General features: G+C 39.9%; 2 protein-coding genes across 11 annotated transcripts; one reads left to right on the top strand and one right to left on the bottom strand.

The window, feature by feature from the left end:
• Positions 1 to 188: 188 nt before the first annotated feature.
• Positions 189 to 11,502, bottom strand: znf644a (zinc finger protein 644a). 3 transcript variants are annotated; one of them, XM_027284947.1, is made up of 7 exons: positions 11,387 to 11,502; positions 11,204 to 11,247; positions 5,141 to 7,637; positions 4,133 to 4,726; positions 2,952 to 3,077; positions 1,591 to 1,693; positions 189 to 800 (listed from the first exon to the last, which is right to left on the bottom strand). In XM_027284947.1, exons 3-7 carry the CDS (start codon positions 7,632 to 7,634, stop codon positions 614 to 616), a joined length of 3,504 nt encoding a protein of 1,167 aa, XP_027140748.1. In that variant the 5' UTR covers positions 7,635 to 7,637; positions 11,204 to 11,247; positions 11,387 to 11,502; the 3' UTR covers positions 189 to 613. The 3 variants fall into 3 exon arrangements, with proteins under 3 accessions (XP_027140748.1, XP_010731637.2, XP_019114609.1); XM_010733335.3 differs by lacking the exon at positions 11,204 to 11,247 and having other exon boundaries at positions 11,387 to 11,493; XM_019259064.2 differs by lacking the exon at positions 11,387 to 11,502 and having other exon boundaries at positions 11,143 to 11,247.
• Positions 11,221 to 25,609, top strand: hfm1 (helicase for meiosis 1). Of its 8 annotated transcripts, none has more exons than XM_027284944.1 (39): positions 11,221 to 11,273; positions 12,679 to 12,780; positions 12,874 to 12,989; positions 13,335 to 13,605; positions 13,964 to 14,307; positions 14,711 to 14,752; positions 14,885 to 14,955; positions 15,091 to 15,223; positions 15,565 to 15,716; positions 15,841 to 15,918; positions 16,176 to 16,331; positions 16,563 to 16,763; positions 16,908 to 16,996; positions 17,085 to 17,128; positions 17,248 to 17,349; positions 17,752 to 17,897; positions 18,038 to 18,132; positions 18,239 to 18,372; positions 18,483 to 18,530; positions 18,757 to 18,837; positions 18,961 to 19,052; positions 19,185 to 19,291; positions 19,801 to 19,848; positions 19,977 to 20,074; positions 20,165 to 20,299; positions 20,434 to 20,519; positions 20,665 to 20,748; positions 20,824 to 20,981; positions 21,112 to 21,215; positions 21,599 to 21,784; positions 21,890 to 21,949; positions 22,043 to 22,167; positions 22,749 to 22,831; positions 22,994 to 23,109; positions 23,716 to 24,021; positions 24,139 to 24,217; positions 24,645 to 24,744; positions 25,120 to 25,277; positions 25,378 to 25,608. In XM_027284944.1, exons 2-39 carry the CDS (start codon positions 12,710 to 12,712, stop codon positions 25,430 to 25,432), a joined length of 4,554 nt encoding a protein of 1,517 aa, XP_027140745.1. In that variant the 5' UTR covers positions 11,221 to 11,273; positions 12,679 to 12,709; the 3' UTR covers positions 25,433 to 25,608. The 8 variants fall into 8 exon arrangements, with proteins under 8 accessions (XP_027140745.1, XP_019114607.2, XP_027140744.1 ...); XM_019259062.2 differs by lacking the exon at positions 11,221 to 11,273 and adding an exon at positions 11,622 to 11,735; XM_027284943.1 differs by lacking the exon at positions 11,221 to 11,273 and adding an exon at positions 11,644 to 11,757.
• The last annotated feature ends 1,583 nt before the right edge of the window (positions 25,610 to 27,192 follow it).

Genomic DNA, 27,192 nt, shown 5'->3' with positions numbered 1-27,192 from the left:
ACTATAAAACACTTTCTATGCATAACAAGTTTCCGGAAATTTATCTTTATGTTCTTGTATAGACGCTCGTTTATCCACTTGTGATTCTTGGAGTTGTTATGAGCATTCAGGTGCTGTCACCTTCAGTGAAAATATTCATCTCACTAAATATGTGGCCTGAAAACGGACTGTGGGGTTGGAATTGAACATGTTGCAACAAAAAAAAAAGAAAACATGATTCTATGTGTTTCTTGTAAATGTGAATATTGATACAGAAGAGAGGTGTTCTCAAATATTTTGACAAAAACGGACTCAAACCATGAGAAATCTGAGGTAAAAGTTGTCTTCATTAGAAATGGATTCCACACTACATTACTGCATAAAACAAGAAAAAACAGTCTGTCCATTTGGAATTGAATTCCAATAAATGGACCATGTAAAAACAGAAAAAGGTAACAATATCCAAAATAATTCACTTTTTTCCAAATGTCCAAACATGTACAATATCTCCATGACTGAGAAATATTGTACTTTTGACCAGTATTTCATTTACTTAAAAAAAAAAAAAAAAGTGAAAGAACATCCAATGTACATACACATAATCTAGTGAAATCTAAAAAGGTCCCCATTGGCTTCATGAGGCAGCATGTGTGGCTGTCAGAGAGCTGTCTTGGTCAGTCTTGAGGGTCATGGGCAGCGAGGTCACTTCTACCATGCCTAGCCCAGTGTGAGGGACACTAGTGTTCATAATGTGTCTCTGTAAATGTTTAATCCAGTCCTCCTGGACCGACAAAGGACCCTGGAAGACGAGGTCACAGAACCTGTGAAGGGAAAATGAGATTAATCAATAGTGTTTTTTTGCCATTCTAGCGGCACATCTAGGGATGGCAATGTCTGTCTGTTGGATTTTCCACCACTTCTATCTCAACTGAAATTAATGGATGTTATAAGATTTTGTAAAAACAGAAGTTAAAGACTACTGATTATGGTGATCCCCTGACTTTGACTTTGGTGAGCCCTTAACTCTTAATTTGTCCAACACTTGGAAAATAATGTCATCCCCATCAACCTAAGCTGTACTCTGTTTAATGCTAATTAGCAAATGTTAGCTAACACACTCCTTAATGGTGAGCATCATTGTGAGCCTATCATTTATTTGCTGACATTTGGCTGTAGACTATGATCTTGTCTGAAAGTAAATACAGAAGATGTCAAATTACTGAATAGCATTCATAGGAACTGATTTTGACCAACTGGGCATTGGTCATTTTAGATCAGTTGGTTGACACGGTTTTTCGGATAACCTCGTGGTGCGTTTATATATCGGATCATTGTCCACTTGCTAAAACAGTCTGTGCTGTTTTGCTCCCAGTGCTGGAAGAAATACAGAGCCATTCTTGGATTAGCTCAATGACAACAGGTCTCTCGGTCATTTCTGCAGTTTTAGTTTAATGAATAAATGAAAATCATTTGACCATGGTCCTATCTGGTTGTCTGGGGCAAATAGTCAACAATCATTGTTGAAGTCTGATGGAGATGTAGATAAAATATCCACCATTTTAAAAAAGTATAAGTACGTACTGTATATTATAAAAGAAATAAAAGCATTACCTGCAGGTGAGTCTGTACATTTCCTCTGGGGTTTGTGGTAAGGGCAGTGTCTTCTTCTTTGATCCAGGCCTTGAGCGTTGCCTCCTTGCTTTACAGTCGAATGCTGAAAGACAGAATTTAATTTATTAGATATCTTTGAGATTACAGAGCAGCTATCCCAATTTAACATTTGAAATGGTCTATGATAACCACCGATATTGTTTAGTGATGTTCATTTTTTTTAGCTCAGAGAATCACACTTTTCAGATGTCTGGACATCATTAGCCCTTGCTTTATTCATACTCATGGTCTGGCCTTGGGCCAGTGAGGTGAATGGGCCGGCTCCGTGTCTTGTGCATTGGATAATCCAGTGCAGCTCAGACACAAAGCCCAAAATATAAGTGTGACAATCGGTGCCTGCAGGAAAGTAAGCCCTGAAGGCTTTCTGCCAAGAAGAGGTCGTTCCTCCCACAGATGCACCCACAAAGCTCCACAATTAAAATCTTTTCAATATCTCACTTACTGACGCCCTTCTAGAGCCTTACCTTGGGGAGGACACAAATAACCACTGGTACACTAATTATAGCTATGATTTGGACGTCACAACCTCTTGTGGTATCTAGCCACACAGACAGTTTTGGCTTTAACTGCTGAGGTTTTGAAATATGATTGTGAGATTTCTGCTACCATACCTATACAGTCATTTATTGAAAACTCCTATAAATAGTACGAGAAAGAGTGACCAGGCTAATGGGTATTATAAGGTAGGAAGGAAGGAAGGAAGGTAGTAAGAATTTACCTCCTTCATGCCTGATTAGATATATAGTTTTTGGTCAATATTATAATATTGAGTTTCTTGAGAATGTAAATAAATGGTTATGAAAAGTTGTGAAAACACTGACAGTTGATGGTGAGTAATATGCAAATAAAACAAATGAAAGATGAGTCCTACCTGGACAACATGGAGGTTAACAATGAAAGTTTTGAAATATTAAAAAAAAACTTAAAAACAGAAAAGACACACTCATTAATCCTTTAAGGGTAGACCTGATGTGCTTTGGCGAGAGACAGTGAATATAAACATAACATTGTTTATGTACAAACTTCACAGGAGAGAGGAATATAGGTTAATATAATGTATTTACTTATGTGGCTAAAGGCAGGTCTATATGTGTATCACAGTGAGAATTCAGGGTCAATCTTGACATACTACTACTTCTTAAAGAATTTGGGTCAAGTGACTAAAAACTCCATATTGCTAGCATTTAAGTCATTTTGGGTCAATGCTGTGGTGGACAGGTGGAATAAATACCCCAGACTGATCCTGTGATTTTTGGCTGTTTTCTTTGTGTTTGATTTAAGCTGTTACTGATGGCACTTACTGGATCCCTCAAGTAAGGCAGTCCTTTTTCTTTTTGCATATGCTCGGAGGTGATTCGACAAGCTAACTCCACTGTGGAAAGTCGCATTGCAATGGACGCACACCTTCCTGTTGAATTCACCTTTCTCTGTAAAAAGATAAAACATACAAAAAACAAACAAATAAGTGAAAATATAAAAATGGTGATGGCTTATTTGTTAGTGGTGTTGTGAAACTGGCGGACTGGTCTCAACAAGGCTCTTTCCTTCAAGTTTATAATGTTACACAATTCATTACTATGAAAGAATTTGTGTTCTTTTCAATATAATCTAAAAATATTATATGAATTTATTCCAAATATGGTTAATGCAGGTCATTATTATTAAATTCACAATACATATTACTTACATTATAAATTTAAGTCTTAGCAAAGAGAGGATTGCTTTACTTGAAGACTTCATCAAAAAATTCTCAAAGTCACAAAGAAGTAATGTTCCATACAGAACATGTGTATGGATAATTTCTGCTATATGACACTTAAAAGGACAAAATAATGAGTTAATAATGTGCAACATGCTGTTCCGTTTTGGCTGGATAATCTGAAGGTATCTTGGCAATGTCATTCTACGTCTTTAGGCTGATGACACCTCACTTCTACAACATAAAATCTGATGATCATATTGGCTTCAAAACAGCTGGCATTGATGTCAATGTCTCTATTTGAATTTAGGAATATACATTTTGTTTACCTTTCACAAACCTTTTAAAACTAAGACAGGAAATTTTTAATGTACATAATGCATAATACTCTTTAAAACACAATTTAAATTGCACTATAAACTACTAAATTGCACTATATATACATACATACATACATACATACACACACACACACACACACACACACACACATATACACACACACACACATTTTTTTATAACATTTTTTATGGAGATTTGATGAAAAATTGTGACCAAAACAAGTTTTGAATCACTGTAATATTGACATTAAAATTTCAAAACTGTAGTACCTGTCGATACGTGCCATCTAAATTAACTTTATTGTTGTGTTCTTTAGTAAGTTTCTGAGTTCTTAAAGAGATATTCAGCAAGAGAATTTTGGCATTCTTACAGACTATACTTAACTAAACAAAATACTTCTACTCAAACCTATTTGGTTACTACTATGAGGAAGTTACTCACCGGATATTGACTTTGGCAGTGAAGATGCAACTTTTGATCCTGGACAGTGCTCACTGTTTGAAGAAACTGATAATGTGTTCCTTGACATCTGAGAGGACCCCTTTAGTCGGGCATCTTCCTGACACTTCCTCTTCTTCAGAATTCCTATCAAGGCAGTCGTGCCTGAGAGTGAATTTTTAACATCCAGCTTAGTCTCTAGTTGCCTTTTTTCAGATTCCATTTCTAAAGAAAACAGCGGCATCAGTGGTTTGGCTTCAGTGCAAACGCTTTGAATAGAACTATTTTTTGGGATTCCAATGGGCGGTGGTGTGAAACAATCAACACTGGACAGCTTTGGTGAAGCACCGTATTGGAAATGGTTTCGTCTCTTTCCCAGAATTTGAAGTGCCCGCTGGAACTCCTTCTTGTCACGCATCAACTCTCGCAGTAAAAATAATGGGGATTTGTTTTTTGTCGCAAAGCTTTTACCAAGCTTTTTAAGGTGGCCTCGTATGTGGTTGGACTGCCCAGTCCTGTTATCAAATGCGTCCCCACATAGTGGACAGGAGTGAATGCTCTTCACAGTCTCAGAGTCTCCAGACTCCAGCCGTAACGCTGTAAAAAATAACAAATAAATCAGAAACATACTGACACATTTTAATTTTCTAACATCAAAGTACATAGAAATGGAAAACTACAATTAAAACCTAGTTTTAAAATTTGATTTTAACAGTCATGAGAAGATTGAACTCACCAAAGTAAATGAGTACGTATGAGATCTAAGATGTGGCTACATGGCTAAGAATAGGTCCAATGAGACAACAAATAATTATACAGGTTGTAAACAAGCTATCTACGTTTTAGCGATGATACCGTGTTATGAGAATACAGCAATAAATTGGTAAGATCTATGCTCACTATGCTGATAACTGAAAGAACTGATGGCCAAAGCCACAAAAATAAAAGCCAACTTAGAATAAAGCATAGTTTTCCTGTAATATGAAGAATATACAATGACTGTGCAAGTACCTTTTCTCAGTCTCCGGAATGCTGAAATCTTCCGTCGAATTCGTGGCCTCCTGTCTTGAGAAGCCACCTGTTCAGGAGGCACTACATGGCGTGCATTGTAGCTCAGTCCGACCCGATGAAGATGCCCTCGGACATGATTGGACAATCCAACGCCTGATTCAAAGACTGCAGGACAGTACGGACAATTCTTGCGGTCTGATTCCAACTCCGATGGGTCCTCTGCAAAGGATTCCCCCAATGGTATTTGGTGGAGGTCAAAAGTTTCTTCAGATACTTCTGTTTCTATGGATTCTTCTTTGATTTCAGGATCGTTTTGTTCTTGCTCTTCAGTCTTTATTTTCTCGAATAGCCTTTTAGATGCCTGAAGGGCACCCCTCATGGACATTCTTCTGCTATAGGTATAAATGATGTTTTGTTTTTCTTTCTTGATACCATCGTCAAAAAGGTTAGTGTTGGGATCTGTATCATTAAACTGGAAAATATCTTTTTCATCATAGTCTGACACTTCTTCTTCTTGGTTTATTTTCTTGGGACTTGGCAATGGTTTTGGTAAAATGAAGCATGAATCCTGGTCAGAGGTGTTGCGATATGGGGTGGACATCTTCCTCTTAGATGGTGACTTTTTGACTGTCAACTGATCCACGTTCAACTTGGGTACACTGCTGTTAGGATCTCTTCTAGCTGCACTGGATGGCACCCTAGGGCCGTTTGGGGATAAAGCTGTGTCTTCAACCTTGACGGTCAATGTTCCTGGCAACTCATCAGATTCATCTTCGTCACTTTTGTAATCCTGAACAGACGTGCTGCAATTATTGCTTTCCTTCTTCTGTTCCGCAGTTTTCTTTCCATGTCTTTGTCGGGATAAGAGAACATTAATGGATTTGTCAAGCTTAGATTCCGTTAGTTGGGACTTGAGAGTCTTAATCTTGCTATTTTTGAACAAGTCTGAAATGTCACTGGACTCACTAGGTGAACATGCTCTTTTAGAAGAGATCTGATTTTTTATCAAGATTTTAGATGTAAACTCTGCATCTTCTACAGAGGTTTTACAAGTGGGCATGTGCTGCTCCTTTGATGGTTGTGCATTTTTCTCACTATGCTGCGTAGCTTCATATTCCTCAAAGGTTTGTTGATGCCGCCGCAGAAGGTGATTCTTAAAAACATTTCTGCTAAAAGCTCTATAAGAACAAACATTACAGGAGAAGATTTCAGGGTCATCATTCTGGAACTGCTTTCTTACTGTAATAACAGTGTGCTGCATAATGTTATGTCTTCTAAGATCACTCTCACTCATAGTCCTGAAGCTACATTTGTCACATCTAAACTTTCTCTTGTCCTTCTCATGTGTTTTTGCATGTTGAACAAACGTGTTTGGGCAGTTTGTTCCAAACGGGCACTGAGGACAGAAAAGCTTCACGTTTTTATCCTCTTTCTTCTTATCATTCATGCCTTTAATCTCTTCAGTGAGTCTCTCTCTCTTTTCCTGGTGGATAGACATGTGCTCGATAAGTGAACCACTTTGTCTGAAGGACTGCCCACATTCTCGGCAAATGAAAGGCTTTGGCAGAATATTGGGAGGATCAACATGAGACTTCATATGACGATGCAAATGATGCTCTTTCTTGAAGACGAGCTTACATTTTGAGCAAGGGTAACATGATGGCTTCTCCTCTGAATGAGAATTAATTGTAAGCCTCCTCTTCAATGGTGAAAGCCCATGACTTATACTGTTTTCATGTGAATTTCTTGCAGGTGTATTGTAAAGAATTTCCTTAATGGCCTTTACAGTTCCATTGGGATACTTGGAAACTTTCACTGTTGGCGACTGTGACTTGGAAAACTTTCTTGACTTTCGGACTTTTCTGACAGGACTGGAGTCTACTTGGCCTTCTGCATCAGATAGTTCCTCAGATGACTTGTGGCTCAGATCAGGGTAAAGGTCTTCTGAGGGATCCACCATGACAACCATGTCCATTTTCCGTTTCCTTCTCCTTTGGCTGTTGGAAGGAGGGACTTCTTCTTTAGGCTCCTCACCAGGGGAATCACCATGGTTGTCCCACAGAAACTGCATAAACTCTTTGTGGGGGTCCCATTGAAGATCACTAGCACTACTAAAATTATCCAGTGAGTTCTCAGGTGAGTCTACGTCAAAACCCCAAATTCCTGCAGTGTCAATTTCCTGTACAGTCTTTAGTGGGGTGATGCTCTTTGCCTCTTCTTTCTCTGTGGAGATGCTGCTGAGTTCATGGGCTTCTGTAGCCTGATGTGAAGAAGGTCCATTTCCCAGACCAACTGGAGACAACATATCTGTGTCTGACAGAACATCTAGGACACTGTTTTGCTTCAGAGAAGGCTTGCCAAAAGAATCGGTGCAAGGGGCGGTTTCTTGCGCCATTCTCACTGGCTCTTGCAGGAGTGTGAGGGCATTGATCTCAGGATCTGCATCTTTGTCGTCTTCATCAACACCAGTCAGACATGACATTTCCGCTGCCATGACCTGAAAAGAAAAGTAAAGCCTTCAGTCTTAGAATCTTTAATGCCCACAGGTCAGATTTCGCATCTCTGAAAAGTTATCATGATGGCAACAAGTTTGTCTTTCGTTGTGACAATTACTAGATAAACTGTAAATATACAGCATTCACATTACAATGCAATGTGTGTAATTGATTGGCCAACAGAGTGGATTGATTTGCAGCAAAAGCTGAGTCTGTTCAACTTTTTTGCCAGTTGACTCTACGTTGTTTTATGGCAGCCCCACAAAAGAAAAATAAATCTGGATTTGGACTCTTACTGCTGGATCCCACCGGACATGGCTGCAACACGTTTTGTGTACTTGAGTTGCTTACAGCAGTTCTCGACGATGTTTGTGACCGCATCAGAAGTGCTGCGATGTGTTTCTGAATCGTTTAAGAAGCGGCTCTCTGTATTGCATTCTCCAAGGAGAATACGCAAATACAAGACTGTCTATTTTTGACTGACAAAGTCATCACCCGCATCAATCACCACAGACTGTCTGGGAAGTCAGACACAAAACGGAATAGATAATCCAATTTTCAAAATAAACCACAGACTGTATAAACAGCTAAAAGGGAAATACTTGACCTATGTAGCCTATTTAACAAATGAACCAAGGAAGCCTGGTAGGCAAAACACTCCGCTTCTGAGATGCCACTGGTGGGGTTTGAAGTCGTGAAGTACAGGCAAAAACAACATCTTGGCTGTGACGTAACAGTCATGCACAGTGGGGTCGAGGTGTTAGAACAGTAGTCCATAGACTGCTGGGTGTACTAAAAACTGGCTTAAAAATTTGTGCCACCCAAAAGCGTAGCTAACCTTAACCCAGCCACTGGGGCTGTTTGTGCCCTTCTACACAATGATTATTATTCCATCAGCAGCACCACAGCGGGTTTCAGAAGCAGCTCTCTACTCCAGAGAATATGTGGCTGTTCTTTTTTTGACTGATGACCACTCGCCTCAAGCAACACAGAGCAGCTCAAGCTGGCCGGAAGTCAGACGAAGTAACGGCATAGAGAATCTGATCAATTTTCAGAATAAAGCACCCCGTGCAGACAAAACAGACAAAAGGGAAACTGTTCAACTATGTAGCCTACTTCATGGTAGAATTACATAAACCAAGGAAAAACCAAATCTGAGCAACTTCAAAGTCTGGCAGGCAAAACGTTTTGCTTTTAAAACACTTTGCATGGAGAACGGACCAAAATGGCGTTGCGGTAGCAACGTCCCAGAGCTGCGCCATGTGGAATCCAGGAGTGACCCCTGGATTGTTAACTTGCTCATATTTGGTAATTTTTCCTTGGTCTATGTACTTCTACCTTGAGTAATAAGGCTGCGTAATTAAATAATTTCTCTTTTGCCTGTTTTTACAATCAGGAGTCTGCACAGGGTGTTTTACTTTTGAAAGTTGAATGGATTCTCTATGCCACTTCTGCATCTAATTTTCGGTCAGCTCAAACTGCTCTGTGCTGCATGACGCGACATCCATTAAAATTAGAACAGCTGGGTATTCTCCACAGAGCAGAGCAAAGAGATGCTTCTGAGACGCACTGTGATGCTTCTGGTAGAATTACAAACTTTGTCTGGAACGGTTGTAATCACCTCCACCAGATGTTGAGAGGGCAGTATGTTGCAGCTGTGCCCAATGGGATTTTACCTTTACCCCTGGATCCCACTGGGCACGGCCACAATGCCGTTTTGGTCCATGTTCCTTGCGTCTTTATACCCCACCAGGAGCATTTCAGAAGCAGGCGGCTTTGCCCAATGAAAGTACGTAGAATGGACACAGTATGCATGGCGTCACTTATGTGTGGCTCTGGCCACCGCCATCTTGGCAGTCCTTTTAATGGCTAATCTAAAACTCGGCAAAGACGTGGATCGTCAGTGGACCTGAGGCGAGCCAAATGACACCTGGGTGCTCAAACAAGCCACCTATAACTGCACCCACCTGTCAATCAAAGCAGCCACGCTGTTAATTCCGCATAACTTTACGCCATACTATATTTATATAGGTAGAAATTCAGTATAGTTGTCACTGGGAAATTAGCCATAGAGACCAAAACCATTTTTTGTACCAAGCAAACATTTTAATATGGGGTCTATGGAGATTAACTTGCTCTGTAGCTAGCCTCTAGTGGCCACTTGAGGAACTGCTGTTTTTGACACTTGCGCATAGGCTTCACTTTACATGGTTCTGGCTTGCTTTTGCCCACCAGACTTTGTTAACTTGCTCAGATTTGGTCATTTTTCCTCTGTGTATGTGTTTCTACCAGGAGTAATTAGGCTACGTAGTTAAATAGATCTGGTTTTACAATCGGGACTCTCCGCAGTGTGTTTTATTGCGATTATGTTTTATATGAGAATTGACCAGATTCTTTGTGGTTTATTTGTGGATGCTGATCCGCTCTGTTCTGCTTGACGTAGCTAGTCGCAATATCAGTCAAAAATAGAACAGCCACGTATTCTCCGCGGAGTCGAGTCTGGGACACTTCTGAATTACAAACACTGTCTAGAACTGCCAAGATCTCTCTGCTGGCTACAATGCAGCCGAAACACATTGTAGATGTGCGTGGTGGGATTTAGCCTTTACACACTGGACCTTTAATCAGTTAATTGAAAAAATAATTAGCAGATTAAATGAATAACATTAGTTACGGCCTTAAATACAAATATAAATCAGTGGCGGGTAAGGTGGTTTAACCATCTGTTTAAGATGATAATTATCGGCAGCTTTTAACATGTTTAACAGTGACACGAGCATGTTTACAAATTCAATACTGACTGTTTCCTTTATAAACTAGAGTTTGGAATAGGTATTTTTTGTTTTTCTTATTGTAATGTGCTTGTTTGATGAGAAAAGTAAACAGTTTAGTCACTTGTAATGCCACCAGACTTAGCTTCGTGACAAAATCAGCATTCACTGACCCCAAAGTGAAATAAAGCTAAATATAACACATACTTGTGTCTTTGCTTCTAAGATTAATTGTGGCCATTTATAACGCTACAAGGTCGCTGGAGTGAAAGGTGTTGGATTTGAAGGGCAATAAAAGTGTCATATCAAGTGAATGCTGGTGTGGCAGGGAATGGTGTCTTCTAACATGTACACAGCAGCACCAAAACTGCAAAGGGATGGACCTCGTAAATGGCTTCTGATGAGCGGTTGTGGATTTTGTATAGAGCTAAAAACTTTCAGCATAGTAGTTCAGTCATATGCCATCCCACAATAGTTGGGATGGGTTTCCAAACGCGTCTAAATTCAGAGCAAATTTGATTATTCACACTATGTTCCGTGAGGGTATGGTTGCATTTCTTTGGCGTTTATATCACGCTGTGTTGTTGGATGCTGCTTGCAGGAGCTGCAGACCATTCCATTAAGGCTGCTCCATACCAAAACCTATTCCTCAGGCTAAACTACAGCTAATGACAGCCGTCCCTCGCTACTCGCTAAACACGTATCAATAAAATGATGAAAAACAAACACACGTTACCTCCGAGCGGTGCGGATGCAGACAGGGCACAATTTATACGCTGCATTGAATAATTTCTTACTTTCGTCTTCCATCTATTTCACAGTCGCCATTTTCCGTGGTGGTCTGGTGTGGGACAGATCATTTCTTTTGTAAGGGTAACCGTACGTACATTTCGCGATACACTAACAGAACAAAGAAATGCTTCAATAATCACGTTTGTTTGTGTGACTATATGATAAAACAAATACAATTAAACACTCACCCGAGCTGTAGCTGCGTTTATTTTCGTCACGTTATGTTTCGAGTCGGCGCCATGTTCCCCCGAAAGAATTGAAATGGTTCAGTCCAGATAGGAGGCATAAAAAACCTGAGTTAATGACCATCTCCTTTGGGTAGCAGATTTTTTTTTTTTTTTTTTTTTAGGTTGATGGCGGTTAATCACCGTTTTAATTGATAACATAAATGGAAACTTGAGTCACTATTTGACTTGTTTGTTAAAGAGCACATCTGGTTTGGCTGTTCAAACTTGTCATTGACGCACAGACCAAGAATTGTGTGCCAACAGAGGAGAGATGTTCCCAGTGTGCCCCCATGGTTGTGTCTTCTCACAGGTCTTTGTTGCCTTCGTAGCCGGTGATTAGCCGGAGCAGTGTCTGTGCTTTCAAAGAGGAAACACGTTCAAACAAAGTATTAAATCAATCCCACACTTACAGCTGGCCTGCTTAAATTCCACTGAGGATATTTAGGTGATATTTTTTAACATAATGTCTAGCTATAGTGCTGTTAATATATAAAAATAAGCTGATAAATGAAGTCACTGACAGATGACTAACATCAAATGTAGGGAGCTAACCTCTGACCTGGCTAAACCCAGTGCTAATGTCTTTGGAGTAAATGTATTTATTATCAGAGGTAGGTGACTAAATAGTGCAGACAACTCAGACACAGACAAAGACCCTTGCTTAAACTGTATAAGATACATGCCAGCTATCAGCTAACTGATAAATGTACATTTTAATTTTATATTTAAATGTGGCTAACTGTTAGCTTCAACCAGCTAACTGGCAGCTAATGCTAAAGCTAGCAGAGCTCAGTCAGCAAAAAGTAGAAACACAACCTAATAATTGTTTTACTGTGTGATACATGTTTCATATAGCTTTGTTTAACTATAAGTAACCTATATTAAACGCTTCAGTTAAATAAAGAGGGATATAGATGCTAACTATAGAACATAAACCTTTTTTTGTCTTTGTTTTTGTGTGTATAAAAAAGGAAATATGTGGTGTTGACTGTCTCTCTTATCCATTCACTGTTTGATTATGATGTACCCATTACTATACAGTGTTAGACTTAGTATCCAAGGATGTCATGAGAGAAAAATGGAAAGATGCATAAACCATCTCCCATGTTAGTCTTGTTGCCATTTAAAACCTCCCCCCCAAAAAAGCCTTATTTCATCATTTATATTGTGAATCCAGGACATAGCTACACATATATTGGTTTGTTTTTGCATCCACATTATCTCTGTTTTTTCCCCCCTACCAATATCCATAGTGGCCTGACATTGATGACATGATCTGATGAGATGTTGGACTCGGACGACTGCACCTTGTCACTGGATGATCTTTTTTTTGAGAAACCCCTTGTCCATAAAGTGTGAGTACAAAGAGATTACCCCCTCATCACCCCTTTCTCTTCCTCCTCTCTCAGTTGAATTCATGTTTCCCCCCACTGGATTGTATTTCACAGAAAGCCACTGCACCAGGAGGCCAGGCCATGGCAGCTGGAAGCGCCTCCATCTCTTTCTCAGATTCCAGCCACTCAAGATATGCAGGAGGAGGCAGATTTTCTCTCCACCCTATGCAGTATGTTGTGCTTTGGATTAGGATGAATTCCTTTTCACTTGACTTGAGTAAACTGCTCAGTATCAGGCCTAGTGAAGCCCTACTAAATTTAACTGTATGACTCACTGACATGTAGCTTGAATAGGCTTGAAAGCTTTCCCAATTTGTCCCTGATTTATGTAAACCAACTGGGATCTCTGTCTTGTTATATATTCTCATAATCATTACTGTGACTGGAATGGTCAATCCCCTGCTGTACATTATTTTCATCAGTAAGCAAAAGGGCATTTTTTTACAGGCCCCAAATTACAGCTACTAACAACTTGAATGGATGAAACACTTTTCCCTCTTCTATATTTCTCACAGGTTTTTCACAGAAACCCAAGATATTACAACCTCCATCCAGAAGGTTTGCCAGTCCAATCAACAGTCCTCACAGTTATAACAATGATGAGGAAGAGATTGAAACTCAGGGTGGGAACAACAGCATCGGCACCGACAGATGTGACGGCTTTTGGGGAGGTGACGGGTTCAAGGATTACTGTCAGAGTGGCAGAGGAGGAGATGAAAGACATGCAGCCATCAGCCAGAGGTGTTTGTCCCTGGGCCTCAGTAAAAGCCCGCCATTACGGAGAAGGCAAGTGTCAGTTGTTTTCAGACGGTAAAAAATGGTGAACATTTAAGGCTATAAAAAAACAGGTCACCAAGGATTTTCTCTCCTCGGAGGCGGATGCAAAACACAATTTTAAAAACCCTCAAATTAGCAGGATTAATGTCATCTACTCTATGAAAAACATATTTCCAGTTTTTTGCTGTCCTTAGATGTAATGTGGTGCTGATTCACTGTTTATGACATCACTGGATCGTTCATAAAAACATGAAAAGATGCTAAATCATCCCCCATGTTAGAGGTCAGAATACCTGGCCTTCTTCAAATAAACCCCCATCCTTGCATTGTTTATTCCCTCCATATCCTCTCCTCCCTCCAACAACAGCTTGTTCAAGGTTCAGGTGTTGAACAATGGAGGTGACTCGTCAAACACAGATGACCTCAGTAGCGGCAGCAGCCAGACAGCATCCAGACCTCAAACTTTTCTCAGTCAGGTTACCATGACGACAGTGCCTCCTCCTCCTCTTCGCCAGCCACCACCGGCGACAGTTAGCCAGGCAGCTCCTCCTCCTCTCTCCCCCAAGCTCCGCGTCTCGGCCCCCCTTCCTCTGGGCTCATCTGCAGCGAGCAGCCGACCCCCGCAGCAGGCGGCACATGCAGAGATGCAGGACAAGGGCACAAAGAGAGTCTTCGTTCCACCGATGACGCCTCAGGCACTCTGCATACAAGGTGCTGCACTGCACTGACACACAGTCACAGACGGGCGCTGTGCTCATACGTCTATGTCTGGTTACCAAATAACACTCATACAGCTTCTGTTAAGTGTTGCAGCTAATGAGCATGCCCATGTCTAGCCATGGCAGCAGCTGCCACAATGTGTTTGGGTGTGATGGGGTGAAATGAGGTGAGCTCTCCCCATTGACCGCTCCATTGTAATGAAACATGCTGGTCACTAGGTGGTGAAAAGTAAAATAGTAGAAGCAGCAGATGGTAAGAGCAGAAACTTTTGTAGTCTACAGAAAATTATCTTCCATTCACTACAAAATAAAACAGATTTTATCCCCTACAAAATCCTAAAACATTCACATCAAGGTGGAATGAATGTGGTGTGTTTTGTGTTTTTGACATTTAGGATCTTCTGGGTCTGGAGTTTTACGTCCAGTTTCTGAAATCCGTATCCTTTTTGTTGCTGCGTCAAGTCGACACAATTTACAGTTTTCAGACAGCGTTTGAAGTCCGCTAGAGAATGCTTGGAATGCAATTTCACAAGTGATGTGGTATGATTTCCTGAGCCGTGCTAACGCAGCAGCTAAGTTCAGGTCTGTTTTCAACGAGTTCCCATTTTTCAACTACATCCAGTCCAAAGCACTCGATGACGTAAGCATTATCTGAAATCCTTTATAAACACAATGATGAGGATCATGAATAACATCATTGTCTTGTTGTAACCTGTTTGAAGTGAACTACGCCTGTAAATCTCCTGGAGGGCATTCATGTTTGTTTCATTCACAGGTTCTTTACACAGGCAATAACTTTGTGGCATGTGCTCCAACCGGATCTGGAAAAACGGTGCTGTTTGAGCTGGCTATCATTCGTCTGCTGATGGAAACCTCTGAGCCCTGGAGAGATTTCAAAGCTGTCTATAGTGAGCATAAGCTGTTTGTTTGTTTGTGTTAACATGATTAATATACCAGTAGAGTGCCAGTCTGAGTAGATTTGTCTAAATCTGAAAGGTTATATGTTCCAGACTCAATATTGGGTATATGAGCTTATGTATTGAATTTCAGGCAGAAGGAAGAAATACTATACCTGATATCACTAAGTGCAAAGTACAACAAAGTCAGTGAAGAGCAATACGATACACCGACTGTAATCCTGCACTGGGCCTTTGAACATTCAAGTGTTTTGATCTTTGATTTAATGGTAGATTTGGGGTCTTTTTGAGGTACAACAAAGCTACAAAGATTCACCGTCTGCTCTCTCCAGTGGCCCCTATCAAAGCTCTCTGCAGTCAGTGCTTCGAGAGCTGGAAGAAAAAGTTCGGCCCGCTTGGGCTGACCTGTAAGGAGCTGACGGGCGACACGGAGATTGATGACTTCTTTGAGATTCAGGACTCCCACATCATCCTGACCACGCCCGTGAGTGACACTGCACCGCATCTCGATTAACACAAACACAACAAAACAATACGGAAATATGAGAATGAAAAATAAAAATCTGAAGTTTTACTTGAATACAAAATGTTGTATTTATCTTTGTCAGGAAAAATGGGACAGCATGACAAGAAAATGGAAGGACAACTGTCTGTTGCAACTAGTCAGGCTCTTCCTTATCGATGAGGTCAGTGAGTTTGTCCACAGACATCATAGTATCTCATAGTCTCCTTGAAGATGTACTCTACATTATATTTACTTATACCATATTGTATGTTCACTCAAAAAAGTATAGTAGATCATGTGCAGGTCCTATATCATGGGAGTGACTGAGATGAACCTCCTCATATTAAAAGTGAAATGCAATGATTCATTTTACCTACATAACAATGACTCTGTTGAACATTTAGATTGTTTCTAAAGCCAAGTTTGTTGTTCTTTCAGGTGCATGTGGTGAAGGATGCGACCCGTGGTGCCACTCTGGAAGTTGTGGTGAGCAGGATGAAGGCTGTAAATGCCCACAGGACAGCACAGAATCCAGAGACGGGCCTCTCTATGAGGTTTGTGGCTGTATCGGCCACCATACCCAACATATCTGATGTAAGTGGCTCAGAAAAATGAAAGAGCACAGCTGTAATTTGTTTCTAATTCACAGATATATCTGTGTCTGTTTTCTGATTGAGAGAGAAAGAAGCTTAAAAATAGCGACAAATTAAGAACAGCGCTTCACTGCATCACTGCACTGTTGTGCATAGACAGTTTGTTTGCATTGTATCTCTAGTATGAATCAGTAACCCATGCCCGATCATTGTTTTGTCTGCCTGTGGTTAGATAGCAGACTGGCTGTCTAATGAGAGTGGTCCAGCCACATATCTGGACATGGACGAGAGCCACCGTCCGGTGAAGCTGAGGAAGGTGGTGCTGGGATTCCCCTGCAGCCCAAACCAAACAGAGTTCAAGTTCGACCTGTCGCTCAACTACAAGATGGTCAACATCATACAAACGTACTCCGAGCAGAAACCTACACTGGTGGTGGGTGTGAGGATTAGGCCAAAGTGTGCTTGTGTGTATGTTTTCCTTTGTCATGTCATCGAAAAATGTTGTGAGGTTACTAAGAGTTAATAAAGATGGTGGGATTTGTTGACTTCCTGTCGTAATAATTATGTTATCCTGTAGTTTTGCTCTACAAGAAAAGGAGCCCAGCAGTCAGCTACAGTTCTGGCCAAAGATGCTCGGTTTATCATGAGCATTGAGCACAAACAAAGGTATGTTTTTTTACTCCTCCATATATAAAACCCTTCATGAAAACCTTTATTTATAGCACTGAAAGCTTGGTCTTCTTTTTGGGTTTAGGTTGATGAAATATGCAAACTCTGTTCTGGATTCAAAACTAAAAGGTGAGTCCCCTTTTGAAATGTCTAGACCAACCAGTCCAGACGCAGTGAGAAAGTACATGTTCATTTGATTGTGGCTCTAAGTATCAAGTGTATAACTTTTTTTTGTGCTTGTGGTCCAGATCTGGTGATGTTAGGTGTTGGTTACCACCATGCAGGACTTGACATGTCTGATAGGAAGTTGATAGAAAGGGCCTTCACTCTGGCAGACCTGCCTGTCCTCTGTGAGACAAAAAATGATTTATGCGCTGTCGTAAATGGATATGTGTCTATATAAACGTTCAACATGATCTGTTTTTTTTTTCTTTGTCAAGCTGCAGACATAAACAGGCAAGTCACAGGTTACAAAACTTGAATCATACAGTATTTCACATAGCGACGCCTCAACATGAACTTTGTAATTACAGGGTGGTGTCAAAAATGTCACGAGTAACAAATGAGGCTTTATTCTGTTTGAAGACACATTCTCATCTTCATCTCTAATGAAGAGCATAAGGTCGAATTTACCAAACTCTAGGGCGAAACAATCAGAAAATATGACCACTTTCTGGTACATTTTTGATGCTTTTTTTTTGTATTTCCTGGGCACTGAATTTGCACTTGTGGTCTGATTTTTAATGTCCTAGTCACGACCAGGACTCTGGCCATGGGGGTGAACCTGCCAGCTCATCTAGTGGTGATCAAGTCCACCATGCAGTATGTGGCGGGCTCCTGTGAGGAGTACAGCGAGGCCGACATACTGCAGATGATAGGCCGTGCTGGAAGACCACAAGTAAGGGCTGAATAATAATGGAATGCTTAATTAATTTTCTTACCCTTAGCACAAGGAAGGTATTTGAAGCTGTTAAGGAAGTAGCATTTGTTTAAATATTGTGAATGAAGTAAAAAAAAACAACTATTTTCTTCATCTAGTTTGACACATCAGCGACTGCAGTGATCATGACAAAGATCCAAACCAAAGACAAGTACATGAAACTCATGAATGGGATGGAAATCATTGAGAGCAGGTATTACAGCTCAGTCACTCCACTTCTTTCTCTGACTAATGTTCTCTCTTAGCAGAGAGATTATACATTAGTACATGAGGTATCAGTGCATTTCTTTTTCATTCAGCTTACACAGTCACCTGATGGAGCACCTGAACGCTGAGATTGTGCTCCAAACCATCAGTGATGTAAACATGGCTCTGGACTGGATCCGCTCCACCCTCCTCTACATCAGAGCCCTCAAGAACCCCACATACTATGGTGAGATCTCTGAAGACAAACAAACAAACAGATCAGATTTAGTGTCCTGCTCCTTTGTCATTTCTGTATGTGAAACCAGTCAGTGCAGTGTGCCTTGACTCCGATTTCAGGTTTCTCCGCCGACTTAGACAGATATGGAATCGAGGCAAAACTGCAAGGTGGGCCGCAACTGATTTTTCTCTATCTGATGTCTTTGAAGTCACTAAAATGGCATGTTGCTGTTATCAGGATACTCTATTACTGTATTTAAACCACTATACTGAAGGCACTTAATCATGTCTGTCCTCTCCTCTTTGTGGTTTTTGGGTTATTGTGCGCATTACTCCAACACTCCACGCACTATTGTAGTTTAAAGTGATTGTTGTTTCTCCTGTCCTCTCATAGAACTGTGTCTGAGGAACCTCAACTCCTTGTCCTCCATTGGTCTGATCGACATGGATGAGGATATCAACATCAAACCAACAGGTAGAGAAGAAAGATGTTAAAACATGTTTCTTTTTCTGTTTTTTTTACTTCACTCTTTTGTTTCATCTCAGGCTAATATTCAAGAAATGAACCTGTTAAGTAGTTTGTTTTTGTTCCCGGCAGAGGCCGGCAGGTTGATGGCGAGGTACTGTGTTGCCTTTGACACCATGAAACAGTTCAGTCAAGTGGCCGGCACAGAGAACCTGTCAGACCTGGTAGGTTTGTTTATAGGAATGCTCAGCAGCAGTTTTTGATTAAAATGCAGATAGAGTGACATTTTGTGTCCCGTAAAACGAACCATTGTAATTTAAAAAATAAAAATAAAAATACTGTGGCTGTATGCACAGATTGAGTTGATGTCGAAGAGCAGAGAATTCAGCGACTTTCAGTTGAGAATGAACGAAAAGAGGCCTTTGAACACTTTGAACAGGGACAAGAACAGGACCACCATCAGGTCAGACATGTTTGAACAGGGACAAGAACAGGACCACCATCAGGTCAGACATGTTTACAAGACTGACTATTGCAGATACAGCAGAGGTTTTCAAAGTGCAGGGGCCTCCCCAGAGGGGGCTCAGTAGTCCAGAGATGCAGAAGTTTTTACTGTTTTTTGCACTTTCCTGCAGTCAGAAACTAATAAATGCATTAGGACAGACCGTTGTTATGTATTTGCTGTAGTCCAAAGTTATGTCAAATAGTTGTTGAGTCTATGGGATCCAATAACATAAATGATCCCATAGATCCCAAAACTAAGCAAGTAAACTAAGGTGGATAAGTAGGCACCTTTTTCCAAGCTTTGTCTGAAGAGGAGGAGGAGGAGGAGGAGGAGGAAGGGGCCACAGTCTCAGACTTTGAAAACCCCTGCAGTACAGTATCATGACAGCTGATTTTAAGCTGTGGAAAAGAATAATGGTGGAAACAGACACAAGCCACCGTAAATGAGTTGGTTATGTATTTTTTCAGGTTTCCCATTGAGGGAAAGATAAAAACCAGTGAGATGAAAGTGAACTGGTAGGTTTATTCAGTCATTAAAGCAATGTTGAATAAAAAAAGTAATACTTTTTTATTAATCTTATTGCAGAATTTCTCTTTATGGATTTCTCTGTAAACACGTTATGTGTTTATTGCTTTGTCTTCAGCTTGATTCAGGCTCAGTTGGGTTCCATCCCGATTCAAGAGTTTGGACTCACACAGGACACGGCAAAGATCTTCAGGAACGGGATGCGCATCAGCAAATGTATGTTGGGTAACAAGTAAACAGTGCTCTCTGACTGATATTTGTTTGTTTGTAGTTGTGATTATTTATTTATTTATTTTTATCAATCAGGCCTGTCAGAGTTTCTGAGTCAGCTGTCAAAGACCGGTTTTTCTGCTTTGCTCAACTCCCTGATCCTGGCTAAGTGCTTCAGAGCCAAACTTTGGGAAAACTCGCCCTATGTTTCCAGGCAGCTGGAGAAGATAGGTGAACACATCGTCGTTTGATGGTCTCATTCTCGTACATTATATTAATAAATAAACCAAACATTCCTCCTGTTAGATGTACATGCAGTGCCAAACTAAATATTAAGATTTAATAATAAACACTGTGTGTTTCAGGCCAGACCCTGTCAACTGCCATGGTGAACGCAGGACTCACCACTTTCATCAGAATAGAGGAAACCAATGCCAGAGAGCTTGAGCTGGTCAGTCTGTGTAAAGTTAAAGAAAAAACACTTTTAATCATTCATTTGATAATTTCACTACGGAGTAGTGGCGATGCATGTTGACATAAGGTTCTAAAGTATACGTATGTATATGGCTTCTTCTAACTTTATTTCTTTGATTCAGATTCTCAACAGACATCCGCCATTTGGAAACCAAATCAAAGAATCTGTCATACATCTCCCGAAGTACGAAGTCACTTTGGAACAGGTAAAACATGTTCCGGAAAGTTATTTAAGGGACAAATACATTATATTACGTCAAGTTTATGTCTGTATTTTGTAGCTTCCGAGATATAGCTCTGCCACAGCGGAGATTGTGGTGAAGGTAAACCTAAAAAACCAAGCAGAGCTGCTGTCCAAGAGAACAGCTCCCGACCACCACTACGTCTCCCTGATCATCGGAAACTCTGACAACACTGTGGTCTTCCTACAGAAGCTCACGTGAGAAATAAAAACTCCAGGCTCCCTCCAGTTTTGTGCTGCCTAATCAAAACGCTGACCACTCGCCATAATATAAAGAAAAACCTGGTTTGAGAATATATTCATCTTCATCATCTTGTTTGTTTACCAGGGACTCTGTGCTGTTGAAGTGTGGTAGCTGGTCCAAGAAAATTGAGGTGGCAAAGGCTTCGAAAGGAGAGGAGATCAGTGTCAATCTCATCAGCTCAGAATATGGTAAACTATGTCGGCAATTTACACAGAAAGTATCAAAATATCATCTATTTATAGAGGGGAAATAACAATATGTTGTGTTGCATCATTGCAATTGTCTCATCTGTCAGTTTGCAGCATGACACTGAGAGATATGTGTGTCAAGCTAAATGAGGCATTTACTCAGTTATTGACATTGTAATATGGCCTATTTTCTGGTATTTCTTATTTTTGCTGTATTGCGACATCAAAATTCATCAGATCACAGCATATATTCTGCAGTTGTTACACTTATGTAACGTGCATCTTGTTTTAGCACATCCTGGCTATAGATTCTTGGACTGGACTGTCAATCATTGCTATGTGAGTCAATTTACTGTACATGTGGGTCTGCTTCTCTCCTATAGTGGGCCTGGACCTTCAGCAGAAGTTCAATGTGTACTACTCTGGGGCCAGGAGGTTTGGAACTGATAATCCACACTACGTGTCATGTGATCGTGCTGGACAGAGACCGCTGCACTCTGCAGTGAAACCACAGTCTATACATCAGGCTGCAACTCAGAGGCAAACTTCCACATCTGCTACAGACCAAGGCACTTAAACTTATACGCTGTTAATGATAATTAATAATAAAAAACATCAGATAAGATAAGATTAATATTTTGGATGTTTTTGTCTCTTCATTCAAATCCGACAAGGCAATACAAGACAGTGCAACCACTTCTGCAAGAATAAGGATCATTGTGGCCACGACTGCTGTGAGTATACACTGTGTACATGTCTTTTTGTGTTTCACTAATCCACTGCCTGTCGGTTGCCTGTCGACATTGTAGAGTTCTTCTTCCTCAAAGGTAAAGTAGGCGTAACCGTGACACGGAAAAGGACAGCAAATCATGAATCCAGTTTCTCGTCCTATTTGAATGACCTGAGGACCAGGAGTGACACACTCGCGCAGACCCCTGTCAAACGACTCAAGGTGAGGAAGAAAACGGAAAACAGCCACCGACTGACTATTTCAGCCCCGAGTCTCCTCTTCTGCCACTATCTGTGTGTTACAATACTACTGTACAAGGGCACCATCACTGCATCCTGGTCTTAGCGTCGTTGTAAACCTGAGGTTGTGTAATACTAAACCAGTCCTATCCCTTAGTCACAAACACAGTACAATAGAGTGAAAAGTTTATGTGTCCGTCATTTGTTTCTCTGGAAAACACCTCATGTTATCTTCAGAGGAAGCCGATGAGTCACTGCCAAGTCACGGCTGGCTAAGATAAAATTAAAACAAATGTCTGTGACACAAGTAGGAAGTTGAACTGCTGCAAAGAAAAATAATAAATATACCAGACACATTAAAAACAGAAGTAAGGAATAGAGGAACAGCTCTACATATCTATGTATGGGCAGGTCATAATTCAAAAATGATCTTATGATATAATTATTATACATGTACAGGAATTGCTCTGTTTAGTATTAGGATATAACAATAGTATGTACATTAAGTATGTACATGGCATATATACCAACTGCATGTGCATTGTTGATGTGTATTTCTTCAAGATGAGAATGAGCGAAGAGTCCGTGTCTGTCCACATGCAGGACTTTGCCTTCAAACCCAAAGAGAGGCTACCTAATGTCTCCAGGTATTCACAGTTACAATGATATTTAGACACACTTTGATTCATTAGTGCAAATTTTAGAACGACTGCTGCAAATTTGATTCTTAATCTGTAAAAAAAAATCCCTAGTTTCAATTAGTTCTGATGGTCCGAGGCTGAATTCATGTCCTGTTTTATTTGATGAAGGTATGGAGGGAGTCGCTGTGAAGCTTTAGTGAGACCTCGCACTGAGACTGTGGATCTGACGGGAGAAGACTTTGATCAGCTGCAAGACGTTGTTCATCTGGATGACACTGACAGTGGTAAACATGATGCATAAAGCACATAGAGACAAACAACCATTCACGCTCACATTGACACCTATGGGCCAATTAACCTGCATGTCTTTGAACCTGCAAACACCACACAGAAAGGAACACCCGGGGTTTGAACCAGGAGCCTTCTTGCTATGAGATGACAGTGCTAACAAGTGAATCTGAAAGATGAGAACAAAAATGCAAAGAAAAATATTAATTAAAAACAAAACCTTCTATACAAATCGATAAAATTATGACTACAGTTTCCCCTGTTGTTACATTTATGTCCTACTATCATTATTTGTAAATTGTTGCCAAACTTAAAGACATTTAAACAAAGTTAATTCAGGCATCTGCAGAGGACAACTTACATTATACCAAGTCTGTCACTTTAATAACATTACTTAGATCCACATTCTCCATATGTTGAATATAAAGGACCCCATATGTTTTAAAGAATGATTGTTTAACTTTAATAACGTGAAGTGAAGTTGTGGACAGGTTTGGTGCTAACCCCTAACCCTAACCCTTTTTTTTTCAGATTGAATCCAAGAAAGCTGAAGTGTGGTAACATTTGATGCTGTATTCATACTTTTTATTTAACCTGTTTAGGTTCCTCAATGTGGGTGAACCCAGGAATCAGTGTTGGTGTGAGTCAGAACCAGAAACCACATCTGAACCAGATCAGTACAACCAACTCGACTTATTCAAAGATGTCCACTGCTGGATCAGACCAGAGCGCTCTCCGTGAATGTGCTTCATTCTCACAAATACCGACCATCAGCTTTGATCTTGGAAATGAATGGGACGACTTTGATGACGAGAACTTGGTGCGTGCCAGCGAAACATCGTTGTCCTTGTGTCCAACTAATGCTAGACCTCAAGTCCAGCAGCAGCCTGCAGACTACAACATGCCAGGTAGACGTTTGTTCAGGAGATATAGGTTGAAAAATCAACATATCGATTTTCATACATCTAACTAAGACTAACTTTATTTGGTTTTGATTTTAATAAACATACACGTTTCATGTGTAGGATTTGCTGCTGTACCAATGTTCCTCAGTCACTCACAAGTTGAACCCTGTATAACCACTGAGGCCAGAACACCACTGAGGTAAGAACAGGAAGTGATGCTTGTATTAACTCCTATGATAAGGTGCGATTGTTTCAAACTCTGAGGATCAAATATTGTGTGAAAGATGACCTACGCAGCAGCATAAAACAAACTCTATCAAACAGAAGCTGATTCATGTCTGCTATACTTGAAGCTTTTATCTTTTTTTTTCCTTTTAGGTTTTTGAAGAATTTTCTCAACATGGTAAAAAAAAGAAACGTGCTTGTTTAGCAGCTAAAAGCAGCATGTTGCCACTTGTAGAGAGAAGACTAGATTAAACAGAAATGTAAAGGTGCTATGGATGAAGACTGTTTTGATATTAAGCAGATGAGGAAGATGTTGGAGATTAAATGAATGTTCAGATCGTCCAATGAGGGTTCATATTGTAGTTAAAACACTAATAACATACGGTATATTTGTGTTTTAGGCTGATTTCACCAACATTAAGTCCTGAAATCAGAAGACCAGGTGCCTCACCATTTACAGCCAGACCACAAAACAGAATCACACTGGACTGGAATAAAAAGGTGTGTGCTTCATTCATGGACACCACTGTTGTTTACATGGTTACTGACATTGACATGTTTTTGTTTGTTTGTTTTTTAACCCAGGGAATCCCATATTGAGAGACAGAATGGAGGCAGGCTTATATAATGTACATATTCAGTATTAGTAGCCAGTCTGTTGTACCATGTGAATTTACTTTATTTATTCATCAGTGTCGCTCTGATGCTGACGGGATTTTCTCTTTGTGGGCAGAAATATCAATTAATAGCAATAAAGGTTTCTGACTTCCGGGTTAAGCTCAATCAAAGATGCCTCTAAAATCTTTACTGGTATGTATGTTCAGTAGTTGAGTTACTTCACACTGGTGACGCTTGCTTCTCTCCTACATCGTGCAGAGGCCGAGCGTCTTCCGTGAAGAGATCACAGTAAAAGCACCAGAAAATCTCCCGAAACAGAGCAAGACACACTTTGCCCCGCCTACCAAAAGGTTTGATTTCTTCTCATCAATGAGCGTCCCGGCCAACACCGACCCCAGCTCATCAAACAACAGACGGTAGAGGAAAATATAAGCTTTTATTCTGACGAATTATAAAGAGTTGTGTGTTCGCCTGATTAACCCTTTCCCTCTTTTCTTTTACATACTGCATATTCAGCACCAGCAGCAAAGAAGAGGAAGCTTTCATTGGGATATTTGATGGGATATTTTAGAAGTACTGTGACATGAATGTGTTATTTATATAAAGTGTTTGTGTTCATGTTTTATTACCTGTGAGCTTTAACGTCAAAAGTTGTAGACTGTTCAAAGCGTTACAGTATATTTATCTCTGATTGTTACTAATGTCATTTATTAATTCATGTGTCTATTTATTTAATAAAGTCTTCATTGGATGATTCTGTGCAGTCTTATGGGGTAAGTCACCTTGTAGTTTAATTAAAAGTAGTGTGATAGTATTTTAGATGTGAGGTCCCTCCTGTAAGCTACGTGTACTGTATATGTATTTAAGATAAGAAAAGATAGACTTTAATGATCCCACACTGGAGAAATTATGTCACAGCAGCTTGTATAAACAAGATGGATAAGAAAGTACTCATAGGTGAGAAAAAGAACTGACATCCTGCTATTTTCATGAGTTTGTGCCAGTTAGGAGCTTCTTTAGGATGTTCTGGGATCCTCCTCCTGATATTACAAGAGGCATCACTTTTTTTTATCACAGTATGATTATTGTCATTTTTTTTTTATAACATCCCATCAGGAAAACATACAGTAACAATACAATTTAAGACTACAAGTATGTACAGTACACAGACATACATCCTCTTAATTTGCACCAATATAAGGTCAAATACAAATAAAATATTTCCCGACAGATTTACAGTTTCCTTTTAGCCAAAACCTGCATGTCCACCTTTATGGATATTTATGTATGGTTCCCAGAGCTTTACAAAATATTGACGCTTGTAACTTCCCAGAGCAACACAATCCAAAAGTTCACATATCCAGATCTCAGTGATGGTGCATCCATACTATTCCAACACAGTGCAATAGCCCTCTTGGGTTGTAGAAGTCCAAAGTCCAGAAGTTTAGTGTGTTTCAATGTCTGTTTAAAGTACAGTTTGACATTTAAGGGCAGTTTGGTGTTAAACATGTCTGATAAACATTTTGTAACGTCCCTCCAGAAGTTTTGGATCTTTAAACAGTCCCATAGAGAGTGAAATAAAGCACCTTTCTCATTCAAACATTTAGAGCAAACATCTCGAATATTAGCAGATATATAATGAAGTCTGACAGCAGTTATCCACTGCACAATCTCATTATCCATTTATATTGGATTTTTTTTTTTTTTTTTTGACATATATCTTTTTAACAGCAAATGTTGGCATCAGTTTTAAGATCCCATAGATCAGGGGTCTTCAACCAGGGGTTCATAACCCTAGGGCGTCTGCAGAGGTACTGCGGGTGGTCCCCCGATTTTTGTCATAATAAGTGACAAATTTCACCAAAATAATTTGTGAGAATTAGACTACATTCTTAAACTAAATTTAACTAAATTCTTTATAAGGTTTCAGATTTACATATTGCATAGTTCACTGTTGGTTTTTATTTTATTGTTTTTATTTAACTGTTATTTATACATGTGTATATAGTGTTAAAATAGGATATCGGATAGGTGTATATTGTTAAAGTTTTGTTTTCTTGCTATCACTTACTATCTTACTTACTGTTTGGGAGCTGCTGTAACAAAAACAATTATAAAGTATTTCTGATTCTAAAAAGATTTTAAAAATATATAACAAAAACGATATTGAGTAAACTGCAAGCATTAATATGCAATAATAAGCTACTTCTGACAAAAACTATTACTTTTCATACATTATTTATAAATTATTCCATTATGCATAAACGTTTTATCAATCATAAAAACATATAAGTTAATAACCCAGCACATAAATAGGTTAATAAGGTGAAA

Source organism: Larimichthys crocea, chromosome XII (assembly GCF_000972845.2).
Source record: "Larimichthys crocea isolate SSNF chromosome XII, L_crocea_2.0, whole genome shotgun sequence".
NCBI classification, from domain to species: domain Eukaryota; kingdom Metazoa; phylum Chordata; class Actinopteri; family Sciaenidae; genus Larimichthys; species Larimichthys crocea.
Note: the sequence above shows the minus strand (reverse complement) of the source record. Positions and strands in the feature narration are given on the sequence as shown.